The 12,420-nt window shown below is 36.4% G+C and overlaps 1 protein-coding gene, 2 long non-coding RNA genes and 2 other non-coding genes across 7 annotated transcripts in view; 2 read left to right on the forward strand and 3 right to left on the reverse strand.

Annotated features, from left to right (window-relative positions):
* LOC140630474 (uncharacterized) overlaps positions 1-12,420 on the reverse strand; it is a 137,368-nt gene that overhangs the window by 47,294 nt on the left and 77,654 nt on the right. The window lies entirely within an intron of this gene.
* IL23R (interleukin 23 receptor) overlaps positions 1-12,420 on the forward strand; it is a 65,596-nt gene that overhangs the window by 11,192 nt on the left and 41,984 nt on the right. The window contains exon 4 of the mRNA XM_072820752.1: positions 1,344-1,467. Coding sequence (XP_072676853.1) covers positions 1,344-1,467 — 124 coding nt within the window. The remainder of the gene's footprint in view (positions 1-1,343; positions 1,468-12,420) is intronic.
* Positions 67-208, reverse strand: LOC140631343 (U4 spliceosomal RNA). Its single transcript, XR_012028971.1, has one exon. It is a non-coding gene; the product is annotated as a U4 spliceosomal RNA (small nuclear RNA).
* Positions 4,933-12,420, reverse strand: part of LOC140630470 (uncharacterized) — a 38,231-nt gene continuing 30,743 nt past the window's right edge. The window contains exon 3 of the long non-coding RNA XR_012028234.1: positions 4,933-5,208. This is a non-coding gene — a long non-coding RNA (uncharacterized lncRNA). The remainder of the gene's footprint in view (positions 5,209-12,420) is intronic.
* On the forward strand, positions 11,190-11,296 carry LOC140631299 (U6 spliceosomal RNA). The gene has a single exon (XR_012028939.1). It is a non-coding gene; the product is annotated as a U6 spliceosomal RNA (small nuclear RNA).

Genomic DNA, 12,420 nt, shown 5'->3' on the forward strand with positions numbered 1-12,420 from the left:
CTCACAACCCTGAGATCATGACCTGAGCCGAAATCAAGAGCCAGACACTTAACCAACTAGGCCACCCAGGTGCCCCAATGCCAAAATTTTTTAATCATTTTTTTATTGTGGTAAAATATATATAACATAAAACATGTATTTCAACTATTAGCAATAGTCGCACCTCGGATAAACCTCATTGGCTATTATACTGCCACTGCGCAAAGCTATATTTTATTCTTAAGTGTACAGTTCTGAGGCATTTAAGTACATTCATACTATTGTGCAACTATCACCATCACCCATTTCCAGATTTATTTTCATCTTCAAAATTGGAACTCTGAACCCATTAAACAATGCTCATTTCCCCCCTTCCCCCTCCCCCACTGTCTTGGCAACCATCATTCTATTTTCATCAATGTTATAGCATGTATCAGAATTCCCTTTCTCTTTAAGGATGTGTAATATTCCATTGTATGTATGAGCACCAAACTTTAAAGTGAGTAGTGAAATAGGTGCCAGAAGAGGAAATAGTATGCCAGAGTGAAAGAACACTTTGGGGAATCCTTTCACAAGAGCCAAAATGCAAAGGTTTCAAGGGGAAAGTGACCAAAATAGCAAATGCTGCACAAGTCAAGTTCAGTGGGGATTGCACAGATATCTTAGAATTGGTTCATTAGAAAGTCATTAATGACCTTATCAATAATAGTTTTGGTAGAATTGTGGTCCGAATCTTTTTTTTTTTAAGTCTAACAACCAATCTTTATTTATTTAACTTTTATTTATTTATGATAGTCACAGAGAGAGAGAGAGAGAGAGAGAGAGAGAGAGGCAGAGACACAGGCAGAGGGAGAAGCAGGCTCCATGCACCGGGAGCCCGATGTGGGATTCGATCCCGGGTCTCCAGGATCGCACCCCGGGCCAAAGGCAGGTGCCAAACCGCTGCTCCACTCAAGGATCTCTGTGGTCCGAATCTTAATTGTCTGGAGTTCAAGAGCAAATAGGAGATAAAATAAAAAACTAGAATAACATAGGATTCTTAGTTCAGCTGTTAAGAAGAGGAGATACGGTGGTAGCTGAGGAGTGAGAATTTGAGGAGTAAGGTTTTTTTCTTCTGAAGGGAGAAACTTGATCATATTAATATCCCAAGAGAAATGGAGAATACAGTAAAGTATTACAAAGGAGAGTAGAGATGCTTAATGGCAAAGTAGGTTGTAAGGTGAGGTGGTAGGGATGGAATGAGGGAGGTACTGAGTGCTGTTAGGGCTGGTTTCCTAAATAAAATGGAAAGTTTTTCAACTAACTACTTTATAAAGAGCTTTATGTTTATATGGTGGCTCCTAAGTGATAACATTTTGTTGCAGATCCACCAGATGTTCCTGACAAGGTAACCTGTGTCATTTATGAATATTCAGGCAACATGACTTGTACCTGGAATTCTGGGAAGCCTACCTACATAGACACAAAGTATGTGGTGTATGTGAAGAGGTAGGTTCCTTCAACAGTTTAACATGAGCAATTCTACTCCAGTCCAGCTAGTGTTCTGCTCCAGCAGAGATCCAAAAAATAAGTCGTAAACATTAAATGTACACGTAAACATTAAATGTACACGTAAACATTAAATGTACCAATTCCCTAATTATCGTCAGTGAAGCCACCGAAACCTTTTTTGGGCCATTAATATTTTCACCTTCTGTGACAATGTGTTCTATAAACTTTCTGCCCTTTAATTCATTAGTATGTACCTGGGGGCAGGGACCTAATGGCAATATAACACACAACAGTTTTTAAAGGACCTTTGTTTTAATCCCAGCTCTATCCTCTTTCTAGGGTTTAGGCAACTTGGTCAACCTCTCCAAATTACCTTTATTTTGTCTTTAAAATGGGTATAAGAATAGAACCTAATGCACAGTTTCATTCTAATTATTTAAGTCAAATTTGGCTTTTAAAGCATGTAGCACAGTGCCAGGTCCACCATTAGCACTAAATTCATGGAAGCTGTTAGTTGCTAATAATGTTCTCCAAATCTTAAATTTGATGTCTGTACAGGCTGACCATCTTTCGTAGTTTGTTTGAGACTAAGTTACCAGGACACAGGACTTTCAATTTTAAAACTGAAAGTAATAACTGAGTGAAAGTGATAATTTTCTACCTGGTGTCTAGGAGGACTTTGAGGAAATACTCTTTCATTACATTCTTACAATAAATAATAAGACTTCAGGAGCCAAGATGACCATGCAACCAAAATCTCTAAAGTTTTATGCTTATGGACAAATGGTTGATCATAAAAGTTGTACTACATTGTACTAAATTAAATTGGGAAAACGTGTGTACTAATTTAGAAACTGCAAAATAGGAAAAAGTTGATATGAAAAAATCCCTTTCCCTCTAGTGTCCATAGCTGAATTCTTTCTTTGTTACATTTAAACTATATCCACATCTGTTGGTCTGTTTTGAAATCCTCTGTTAGTATTAAAGATGGAAATAAAACAATTAAAAAAAAGGTATGAGCAAACTGGACTGAGTTGGTCACCCACCCATGTTTCCCATTTAGGTTAGTTTATTTATTTATTTTTAATTTTTTAATTTTTATTTTATATACTTTTATGGAAGTTTGATTTGCTAACATATAACATATATATGACACCCAGTGCTTTTTTTTTTTTTTTAAGGAATGCCTTCAATGAGTATTTGAAGTATACTTTTTTCTGTTTGTAACTCTCAAAAAAGTTTCCCAAACTATTCATTTTTTAAAAAGCATTTATGGGACCCTTACTATTTGCCAAACATTTAGCCAAAAGCTTTATATGTGCTACTCATTTAATTCTTCACACAGCCTTGTGAGGTACATATGATTATTTTTCTGATTTTTGTAAACAAACTGTTTGAGGCTCAGTGGGGTTAGGGGATGCTTCCAGGGTCACATAGCTAAGAGAGGGAAAAGCAGTATTTGAACTTGGGATGGCCTGCCTTCTTCACAATTTAGTATTTTCTGTGACGCTTTCTGTGGAAACCAGATCACAGGGCATGTTTGAAAGACAATAACCAGGTCTCATCACAGTAGAGGAGAATAATCTTCCAATTTTGCTCTCTTTCTCCACTTGTGGCATACTCAGAATAATTTTAATTAAGTGAAACATGAAAAGTAACACCTCTTCATTCAAGAAATTCTGTGTAAAACCTGGACAGATTTTATTAATACACTGCTAAGCCAACAGTTACCAGCTACATGCCGTGGGCAAGAAGCTCACACCTTTCATTCTAAGCAGGGGTTAAACAGAGGCAAGGTCAGGATCAAAAAGATGATGGAAACACTGAGATTAGGCATAGGTTGTATTGTCAGGTGCACTCCATACTACATCTTCAATCCTCAGCTTCACTTTGTGAACTATTATTACTGTCCCCATTTTACAGTGCTCATATTATCTCTCCCAAGTCACTTAGCTAAGATGGTAAGAGAGCCAGGGTTCTAACACAGGCATAAGGTTTAACCTCTACCCTTTGCCTCTAAGGCAAAGTAGTCCTTTAAAGATGAAAAGAGGACAAGAAAACTTAAGAATCTCCTTTGTAAAGTCAGCTTTAGGAATTTGAAAATGAAGGCAGTATGGGAGTAGCCTTCATAGTGCAAGTTCACAGAAAAGCTAGATAGTGCCAGATTGACAGAGAAAGTATAGAGCCTTAAGGATTTTTGCTATTTCCTGGAACTTTTACTACCTCATGGGCCCACTGATCTTTTCTGGTTGCTTTTTTTTTTTTTTTAATATAACAGCTTTATAGAGTATAATTCACAAACTGTACAATTCACCTCATTTAAAGTATAGCATTCAATGGCTTTAGTATATTTACAGAGTTATGCAACCATCATCACAATTTTAGAATATTTTCTCATGCCAAAAGGAAACAGTGTATCCATTGGTAGTCATTCCATTTCCCTCAACTTTCTCATCTGGAGGCATCCTCTGGGGATTTGCCTACTCTGGACACTTCATATAAAAGTAGTCATACAACACGTGGTCTTTTGTAACTGGCTCTTTCACTTAGTACAAGGATTTCAAGGTTCTTTATCTGTAGTCTAGCATATATAAGTACTTCATTCCTTTTTTATGGCCAAATAATGCTCCATTATATGAATATATCACATTTACTTTATCCATTAATTAGTTGATGGACACTTGGGTTGTTTCCTCTTTTTGGCTATTATGAGTAATGCTTCTGGGATATTCATGTGCAAGATTTTGGGTAGACACAGGTTTTCATTTCTCTTGGGTATATACTTTGGAAGAGAATTGCTTGGTCATACATTAATTCTATTCAAATTTTTGAGGAACTGCCATACTGTTTTCTAAAACAACTGCACCATTTTATATTCCCACTAGGAGTATATGAAGATTATAAATTCTCCAAATTCTTTCCAACACTTATTATTATCTTATTAGTTAACCTAGTGGGTATGAGTTAATTCTTTCAGGTCCTACTTATTTGCCTTCTCAGGTTCCTGACAATAAAATTGCATTGTAAATTTAGAACAGACATACCACAATTTGAAAAGATGTATTTGTTGAACAAAAACTTGCCAACCACCACCTGATTTCCTATTTAGTATCATAAAAAATGTTCTCCAAATATCTTAACTATTTATTATAGATTTCTTTTAAAATCCATCAATGTGTTCAGTTACAAATGTTTAAATTATTTACAAATGGCTTCTTTTAAGAAATATATCTAGCTTATAAAGTGAGAAATATCTGTAGTAGTTATGAGTATTGAGATTGTTCTCAGTACTCAAAAAGTCACCTTGAAAGTGTTAAGAATACACTTATTAAAAAAGCATGCTTTCAGAACTATCCATTGGAAAAAATGGGGGTTTTTGAGTTTTACTTTTGATTTCCAGTTCTGAGATTTATCAGTTGGATGTCTTTTATGATGCAAATATCAGAAAACCAAAGTGCAGTGACTTAAACAGATGGGGCTTTATTTATGTCAATCCATAGTGGTAAGAATTACAGAGTTGGCATGATTACTCACTGACATCTCAAAGGTTTTTCTGCCTTTCTCTTCTATAAGCTTTAGTGTGTTGGCCTTAATCCTCAGAAGCTGCACCTCTAGGCTTCTCATCCAAGTCTCAGGCAGGAAAAGTAGTGAAGGAAAAGAAACGTCCTCCCATGGCCTTCCATTTGCATCTCATTGACTGGAACTTGGGTTACATGTTTGTCTACTCTGGATGGGAACCTAAGAGAAGAGCAATGTTGATAGAATCCAGTACTGTCATTTAACAGTATCTGCCATAATTTCTAGCTTTATGATCTTGGAAAAGTTCCTGTGACTAAGCCTTATGTTTCCTTACATAACTTGGGAAATGAAGATAAGTAATACTATACTGGATGTTCCAAAGTTTATGAGAACACAAACTATAAAAAATGACTTGCAAATAGGAAATGCTTAAAAACAACAAAAAGGCAGAGTATAATGGTGACACTCAAAGCTGACATCCTAGGCTGTGATTTGTTCTTACATCAAACCTGATTTGGGTGAGTAGATTAATATAAGGCCGTTAAAAATGATCATTTACAGGATATTGTAAACAATTTTACTTACATTATTTTCAAGTGACAGTAATTTTAGACAGATGAAAATCTAGAAAGAGATGTCAGATGTGCTCTAAAAGTAAGACCTTCCTGGGGGAAAAAAACTAAGAAAATACAAGTAAGACTAATTTTTTAGCTGTTGTGCATATGTCAATAGTAAACTCATTCATTCAGACTAGAAATGTTAACTCAATATGGGCAAGAATTTTTGTTTTGTTCACTGATACATCACTTGCTCCTAGAATGGGATACATTGTAACTGCTCAATTAATATTTATTGAGTGGTTATTCTGATAAGTAGAAATAAACATTTCCTGCATTGTCCCCTCACAGTCTAAATAATAATAATACAAAGTCTTACCTCTTAGAAAAACTTTTTTTTACCATATTTTCTGAAATCCAACAGTAAATTACAGTCAAACTCAGACAAGCCTAACCCAAATTCTTTACTAAGTCCAGATTAATGGAATGTTATATTTTAGAAAGACCTAAAAGATATGAAGGATTAGCATAAAAATGAATGTTCTCCTGTAGCAAATTCAAAAAATGAGCTCTTATAAATAAGCACAAATTGGAAAAGAGACTAAACATCTATTCATCTTACAATTAATTAAAAACACACCAATGAGTTGAAAAAAATTAGAGAAAAGAAAGTTAATTTTCTAACTATCAATAAGATCTTTCCCCCCAGGAAACAGCTGACTTATGAATTTTATGGTTGAGGTAATTTAAAAAGGTCATTCTAGATCCTTGGTTCTTAGGGTATTTTCCACTTTGGCAGATAGGTATAGAGATCAGCATTTGCAAGGTTTCACTTCCAATTCATGTGTTTCTGTTTTCCAGTAAAATCATATATACGGAGAGGTATTTTACCCCAGTCCACCCACTTGTTCCACTAGTGGCAGAAAGGTAGCATTCCCTCTATTGCAGCCTAGGGGTCATCAGGACTTCCTTCTGGTGTTGGGTTGAAGTTGTAAAATAGAGGAATATTGTACCTGTGTTGCTTCAAGAGCTTTCTTTCCCTTAGTATCTTTGTGGTGACACAACCTCCCCTCCTCTCTGTATTTTGCTATGTGTCAATAAGTGGTGATAGGAAAAACCAAAGAAGAAGAAACTCTGCTAATAAATATCTACCTACTATTGTCTATTACCCACAAACAGCTTCATGTAAATATGTTCTTTCTTTATCCTGGAAACTCTTGCAATGTCTGTTGAAATGTCTTCTACTCAATAAATACTTGTTGAGTAAAAATGAATGCATGATGGCCTCTCATTCTATTCCATTCAAGACAATTTACCAAATATTTATTTAGCATTTTGTGTTTTCTTATTACTATGTTTAACTCTAGAGATTTTTTTTTTTTTTGGTGGCTAGGTATCATCTCTGTGACATCATAAACTTATTAGAATAACACCAATGATAGAATTTTCAGGCACTGTGAAAGACTAGTAGAGCAATTATTTTTCGATTAGATATCATTTTAGATCTCCTAGGATCAGTTGCCTTCTGTCAATTCAGAAGGCTGGCTTGTTTTTACCATTTCTTCTTCTCCTCCATATGCATATTCCTAATAACCAGAAAGCGTTCTTAGGCATGACTCCAAATATTTTTAAGGCCAGATGTTATATTTCAGTAATTCCTTTAGGACTTAATAAGCAGTTCATATTTTTAAATCCATTTCCCCACCAATTCTATGCCTGAACTAGGAAAGCTGATGGTGGCTGGGGACAAACACAAACTTACTAACTTGATGTTACTTTATATTCATGACCATTAATCCCATTTGGGTCCAGATAGCCACCCAGTATCCTGCTACATATCACTGCCCAAGTTACTCCTCCACTAAGCCGATAATTATTTTATTACTTCTTCTCTCATTTCTAGTTTCCAACGTACTTTCTCCCTCCTCATTCTCTATTGATGACTTTCTAATTTCACTGAGAAAATAGGAGCAATCAGAAAAACCATAAGCTTCCCCCAACTACTGATGCACTGACATCTGTACCCATATACTTGGTCTTCCATTCTACTATTGTGGATGAACTACAATAGTTGTAGTTCCCTGAGGCCCTGAGGCCAACCCTCCACTTCGTGTGCTAGATCTTACTCCTCCTGCCTCCTGGATAACATTGTTCCAACAATTTTTCTCTCTCTTTTCTGCATGATCACTTTTTCTATCTTTATTGGATCATTCCTACCAGCTTTCAAACATGTTACAGCATTTGCCCTCTTGAAAAATACACTTCCCCTCTCCACTACCCTATTTCTTTGCTCCTCTTTATGGCAAAACTCAAGAGTCGTCTATACTTTCTGTCTCTACTTCCCCTCTCATCTTTTTAAAATCTAGTTTAGTCAAATTTTTGCTGTCCACTGAGACAGGTCTTATCAGTGTCACTGATCAATTCCCCATGACCAAATCCAATGGTTTCTTCTCAGTCTTTATCTTCCTTATTGGGAGCACTTAATTAAGCTTTTCACTTCCTTTTTTTGGCTTTGAGGACACCACTCCCTTTCGATTCTCCTCCTACCTTCCTGGATGCTTTTTCTCAGGCTCATTAACTGATGCCTCTTCATTTCCAGTAAATAAGAAGTGTTTACTTCCTATTAGCTTTATACTAGGGTCTCCTTTTATCTCAATCTATAGTCATTACCTAAAAGATATGATCCAAATTTATACTGTAAAACTCCCTAGTTTATCTATCTTGAGTCTAGACATTTCTGTTCATAGCTACCATGTATCTAACATCTTATTCAGCACTTCCTCTTAGACATCCAAAAGTTATCTCAAAGCTAACGTGTTCAAAACCAAACACCCTGTGTTTCCTTTCCCTACATTTGTATTCCCCTTATCAGTAAATGGCAAATACATCTTCATATTATTTAGGTGATAGTCACTGGAGTCCTCCCAGATTCCTCCCTACCATGTCTTAAACAACATTAATCAGCAAAACCTATCGGATTTGACCTCTTATCACTACCCACTTTGGAATGCTGGGTCAAGCCATATCATCTTTCCTCTGGTTAGTATAAGAACTTCCTAACTGGTGATCTAGCTTCCATTTTTGCCCTCCTACAGTTGCTCACAAGTAGCCAGAGTAATCCTTTTCACATGCACCTTGATCATGTCACTCTTCTGCTCAAAACCTGTCATTTCACTCACAGATCAAAGTCAGAATCCTTCAATGGCTCTATGTGACCTTATAGTGTCTTCTAAATCTCTCCCTCCTCCAGACTCTCTGATCTCATCTTCAATCTCTTTCTGCCTCACCTATACCAATCATCACTGATCTCCTTGTTGTTCTTTGAACAGGACAAGCAAGATTCTGCTTCAGAGTCTTTGCATACCTCTAGAATGCTTTTTCTCCAGAGAGGAGAAAAGTCACCTTCTTAGGCTTTCCTCATCTTCATCTTCCTTAAAAAAAAAAAAAAAAAAAAAAAAAAAAAAAAAAAAAATCCCACTCCTACCTCTAGCACTTCCTAACAACCCATTTTGCTTTATTTTTCTTCTAAACATTTATCACCATAGGGCATATTATATATTTATTTGCTTCTACCAGAATGTGTGCTCCATGAAGGTTGGGACTTTATCTGCTTTGTCCATTGTTGTAGCCGCAATGTCTAAAGTAGCAGTGCTTGGAACATAGTGGATGTTAAATAAATATTTGTTGAATGAGTGGCTAAGTAAATGGAAAACACTATTCACCATTATCACTATAAATTGGCAGTGTTTACTGAAAATCTATTAAATATAACTAGTGTGGGATGCCTGGATGGCTCAGCGGGGTTCTGGAATTGAGTCCCACATTGAGCTCCCTGCAGGGAGCCTGCTTCTGCCTCTGCCTATGTTTCTGCCTCTCTCTCTGTGTCTCTCATGAATAAATAAAATCTTAAAAAAAATAAATATAACTAGTGTGAGGTGCATGGGTAACTTCAGAGGCATATAAATCATGCTGACTCCCTTCAGCAAACATCCGTTATGTATTATAAGCACACCAAAACCAGAAATAGAAATAAGAAATTTGAAAACTTTGTAATATACAGTTTTATATAAAAATAGTCCAAAAGTTATAGTCATTCATTCATTATTACTGGTTCTTCATCTAAAAGGGTTTGTGATCTAGGTGCTACTATGAAGGTAGACTTTAAAAGCACAATTAAATTACCTAATAACTATGGTTAATGTTGATTTAAGAATATATTTCCATTTTGACTGTGGTCTCAATGAATGTGGTAAAAGAATAAGCCACAAATCAATTAAGGACATGCATGTGGTTTTCTCTAACTGGAAAATTCTCAGAGATGCCCTACTTGCTACTTACCCATATTTGCCATTCTCTTATTTTCACATTTGAATTCTTATTGAGCATGAGGTTAGCATAACTTAAAACACATTCTTTGTAATTTGTTTACATTCTGTCTTATTTCAAAAGAAATATAAGGGAACTATGTAAACACCTGAATTTAATGGAATGATTTGATTCCAGATATATGTGATATAAAAGAAATTTTGCTTGTTGAAATATAACAATTTTTAAGGTTTCTCTCTCTTTTTTTTTAAGGATTTTACTTATTTACTCATGAGACACAGAGTGAGAGGCAGAGACATAGATAGAGGGAGAAGCAGGCTCCCCATGAGGAGTCTGATGTGGGACTCGATGTCAGGACTCTGGGATCACGCACTGAGCTGAAGGTAGATGCTCAACCACTGAACCACCCAGATGTCCCTTTTAAGGTTTCAGTTGTAATCTTTAGAATGTGTAAAAGTCATCATAAATACCTTTTAATTCATAATAATAATTGTGTGTTTTAATAAGCCCTTTTTTGCCTATGAAGCCACCTGTTCCATGCTTCCTAATCTCATTTATTCACTTATCTTAATTACTCATGATCACAATGATGCTATTCTTTCTGTTGTACAGATGAGTAAACTGAAGTACATAGAGGTTAAGTAACTGGCTCCAACTCCCACATTTCATCAAGGGGCAGAGCTGGAATTTGAATCCAGGTTTTTTCTAAAATTTCTGCTTTTCATCAGTATGACATGTCCTTATCCTCTCATGGTGTTCATAGTGATCTGCCTGGTGCTGAGAGGAAAGAGGCAGCACTGGAAAATATGCACTGAAGGTTAAAAACCTGAGCTGAACTAAAGTAATTGCTACCACCTGCATGCCATGTAGACCTCTCACCCTTACCCATGTATCTCTGTCAGCCTTTGAGAGATTCCTTGGTTGCCTGGTGAGATTACCTGCTCTGGTCGTGGCAATAAGTTTAAAATACAGATATTTAATTTCTGTAGTATTTTGATTTTAAAAATGCATTTATTGCTTGGTAGAATGAGGCTGGTTCCTCTTTTCCTCCCTGGAGTTCTTTGTCTCAGGAAGCATGCCACTCTGGATTCTAATAGATTGTAATGGCTGGCAAGTTATAATCCTAGCTGGGGTATTGTGGGGCTGGAGAAATTTGGGGAGTTGCTGAAGAGATGCATAGTAGTAACAGGACCTGAAGTACAGCTGTAGAGATGAAATGATCATGATCTTTAAACTTTTCCTTTCCCACCAATTCTATCAAGTCATTCCCCCCAGGACAGGAAAAAAATTGATGGTATTAGATAAAGAAACCAAGCGGTGCTTGTCTCAGTAGCACAAATACTATAAATGGAACAGTGCAGAGAAAATGAATATGACCCCTAGTCAAAGATGACACCCAAATTTGTGAAGCATTTCTGTTTGTTAAATATAAGATTGTAAGGTATTTGTTTTTTCACCTTTGTTCAAATTCTGAGCTTATTTCTCTCCAAATTAGCAGATCTATATTATTAGTTTCCACAATGTACTACAATTAATGTAGAAATTTACAAGTAATATACCAAACAGATAACATAGAGATAAGGCCTAGACCATGTCCACAGCTATAGGAACAAAAGATAAAATAAAAAAATAATAGTTAAATGTTTCCACCTTCTTTGGTTGGTTCTTAAATGATAGAGAAAAAATTGTTAAAAATGGCAAAGAGAGGACATCAGAAAGGCAGCATGCTGTTGACAACAATGGAGAAACTGGCAAGAAGCGCCCGATGCCCCCGATGCGCATGGGAAGACAATTCAGTTGTAAATATGCTACAGTTTTGGTCTCCGGCAGATATCCAAATGCAGCTCCCAGTGAGAATTCAGATAGTCAGTAGCTGTACGTGTGGAATAATGATTGAAGCCAGGAATGTGAGTAAGCTGAGGGAAAAGGCAAGCACCAAGAGCTGACCATCACTGTGGTGGGGTTAGAGGAGTAGGGAGGGCAATCCAAGTGGAGGGCAGGAGGAGAAAAGGTGTCACTAAGCAGGTGTGAGAAAAAGACGTCTTCCCACTCAGAAGACAGGGTCTGGGTAGCAAAGGAAGTAAGACTTGTAAGTTATTAGGAGGAACAGATGCTACAAAGAGGATTCAGAGGACTTCACCTTGGAAAGGATGTCATTTTAGAAGAGTAGATTCATGGGAAAAGTAAAGACAGAAATCACAACAAAAAGCTTAAAGAACAAGTGGAAATGGTAATTTGGATGTAGTTACCAAGGATGTAGAAAATCTGACTGAGAACCTTAAGAAAAGGAAATAAAAAGAGTTGGTAGTTCAAAGGGATCAAGAAATGTAAGCTTAGTGAAGTCTAGTGAAAACCACTTTCATGTTATGAATAGATCAGAGTAGAGATAATGGGGTGTAAGAGTCTGAGGTGGCTCAGTATTTATCTCTGAAGAGTTCTAAACCAACTAAGAGAAATCAAAAAGCCAACAGGTGAAAATAGAAATATAAAATAGCAGGATGCCTGGGTGGCTTAGTGGTTGAGCATCTCCCTTCGGCTCAGGATGTGA

The sequence above is a fragment of the Canis lupus genome, chromosome 3, assembly GCF_048164855.1.
Source record: "Canis lupus baileyi chromosome 3, mCanLup2.hap1, whole genome shotgun sequence".
NCBI lineage: Eukaryota > Metazoa > Chordata > Mammalia > Carnivora > Canidae > Canis > Canis lupus.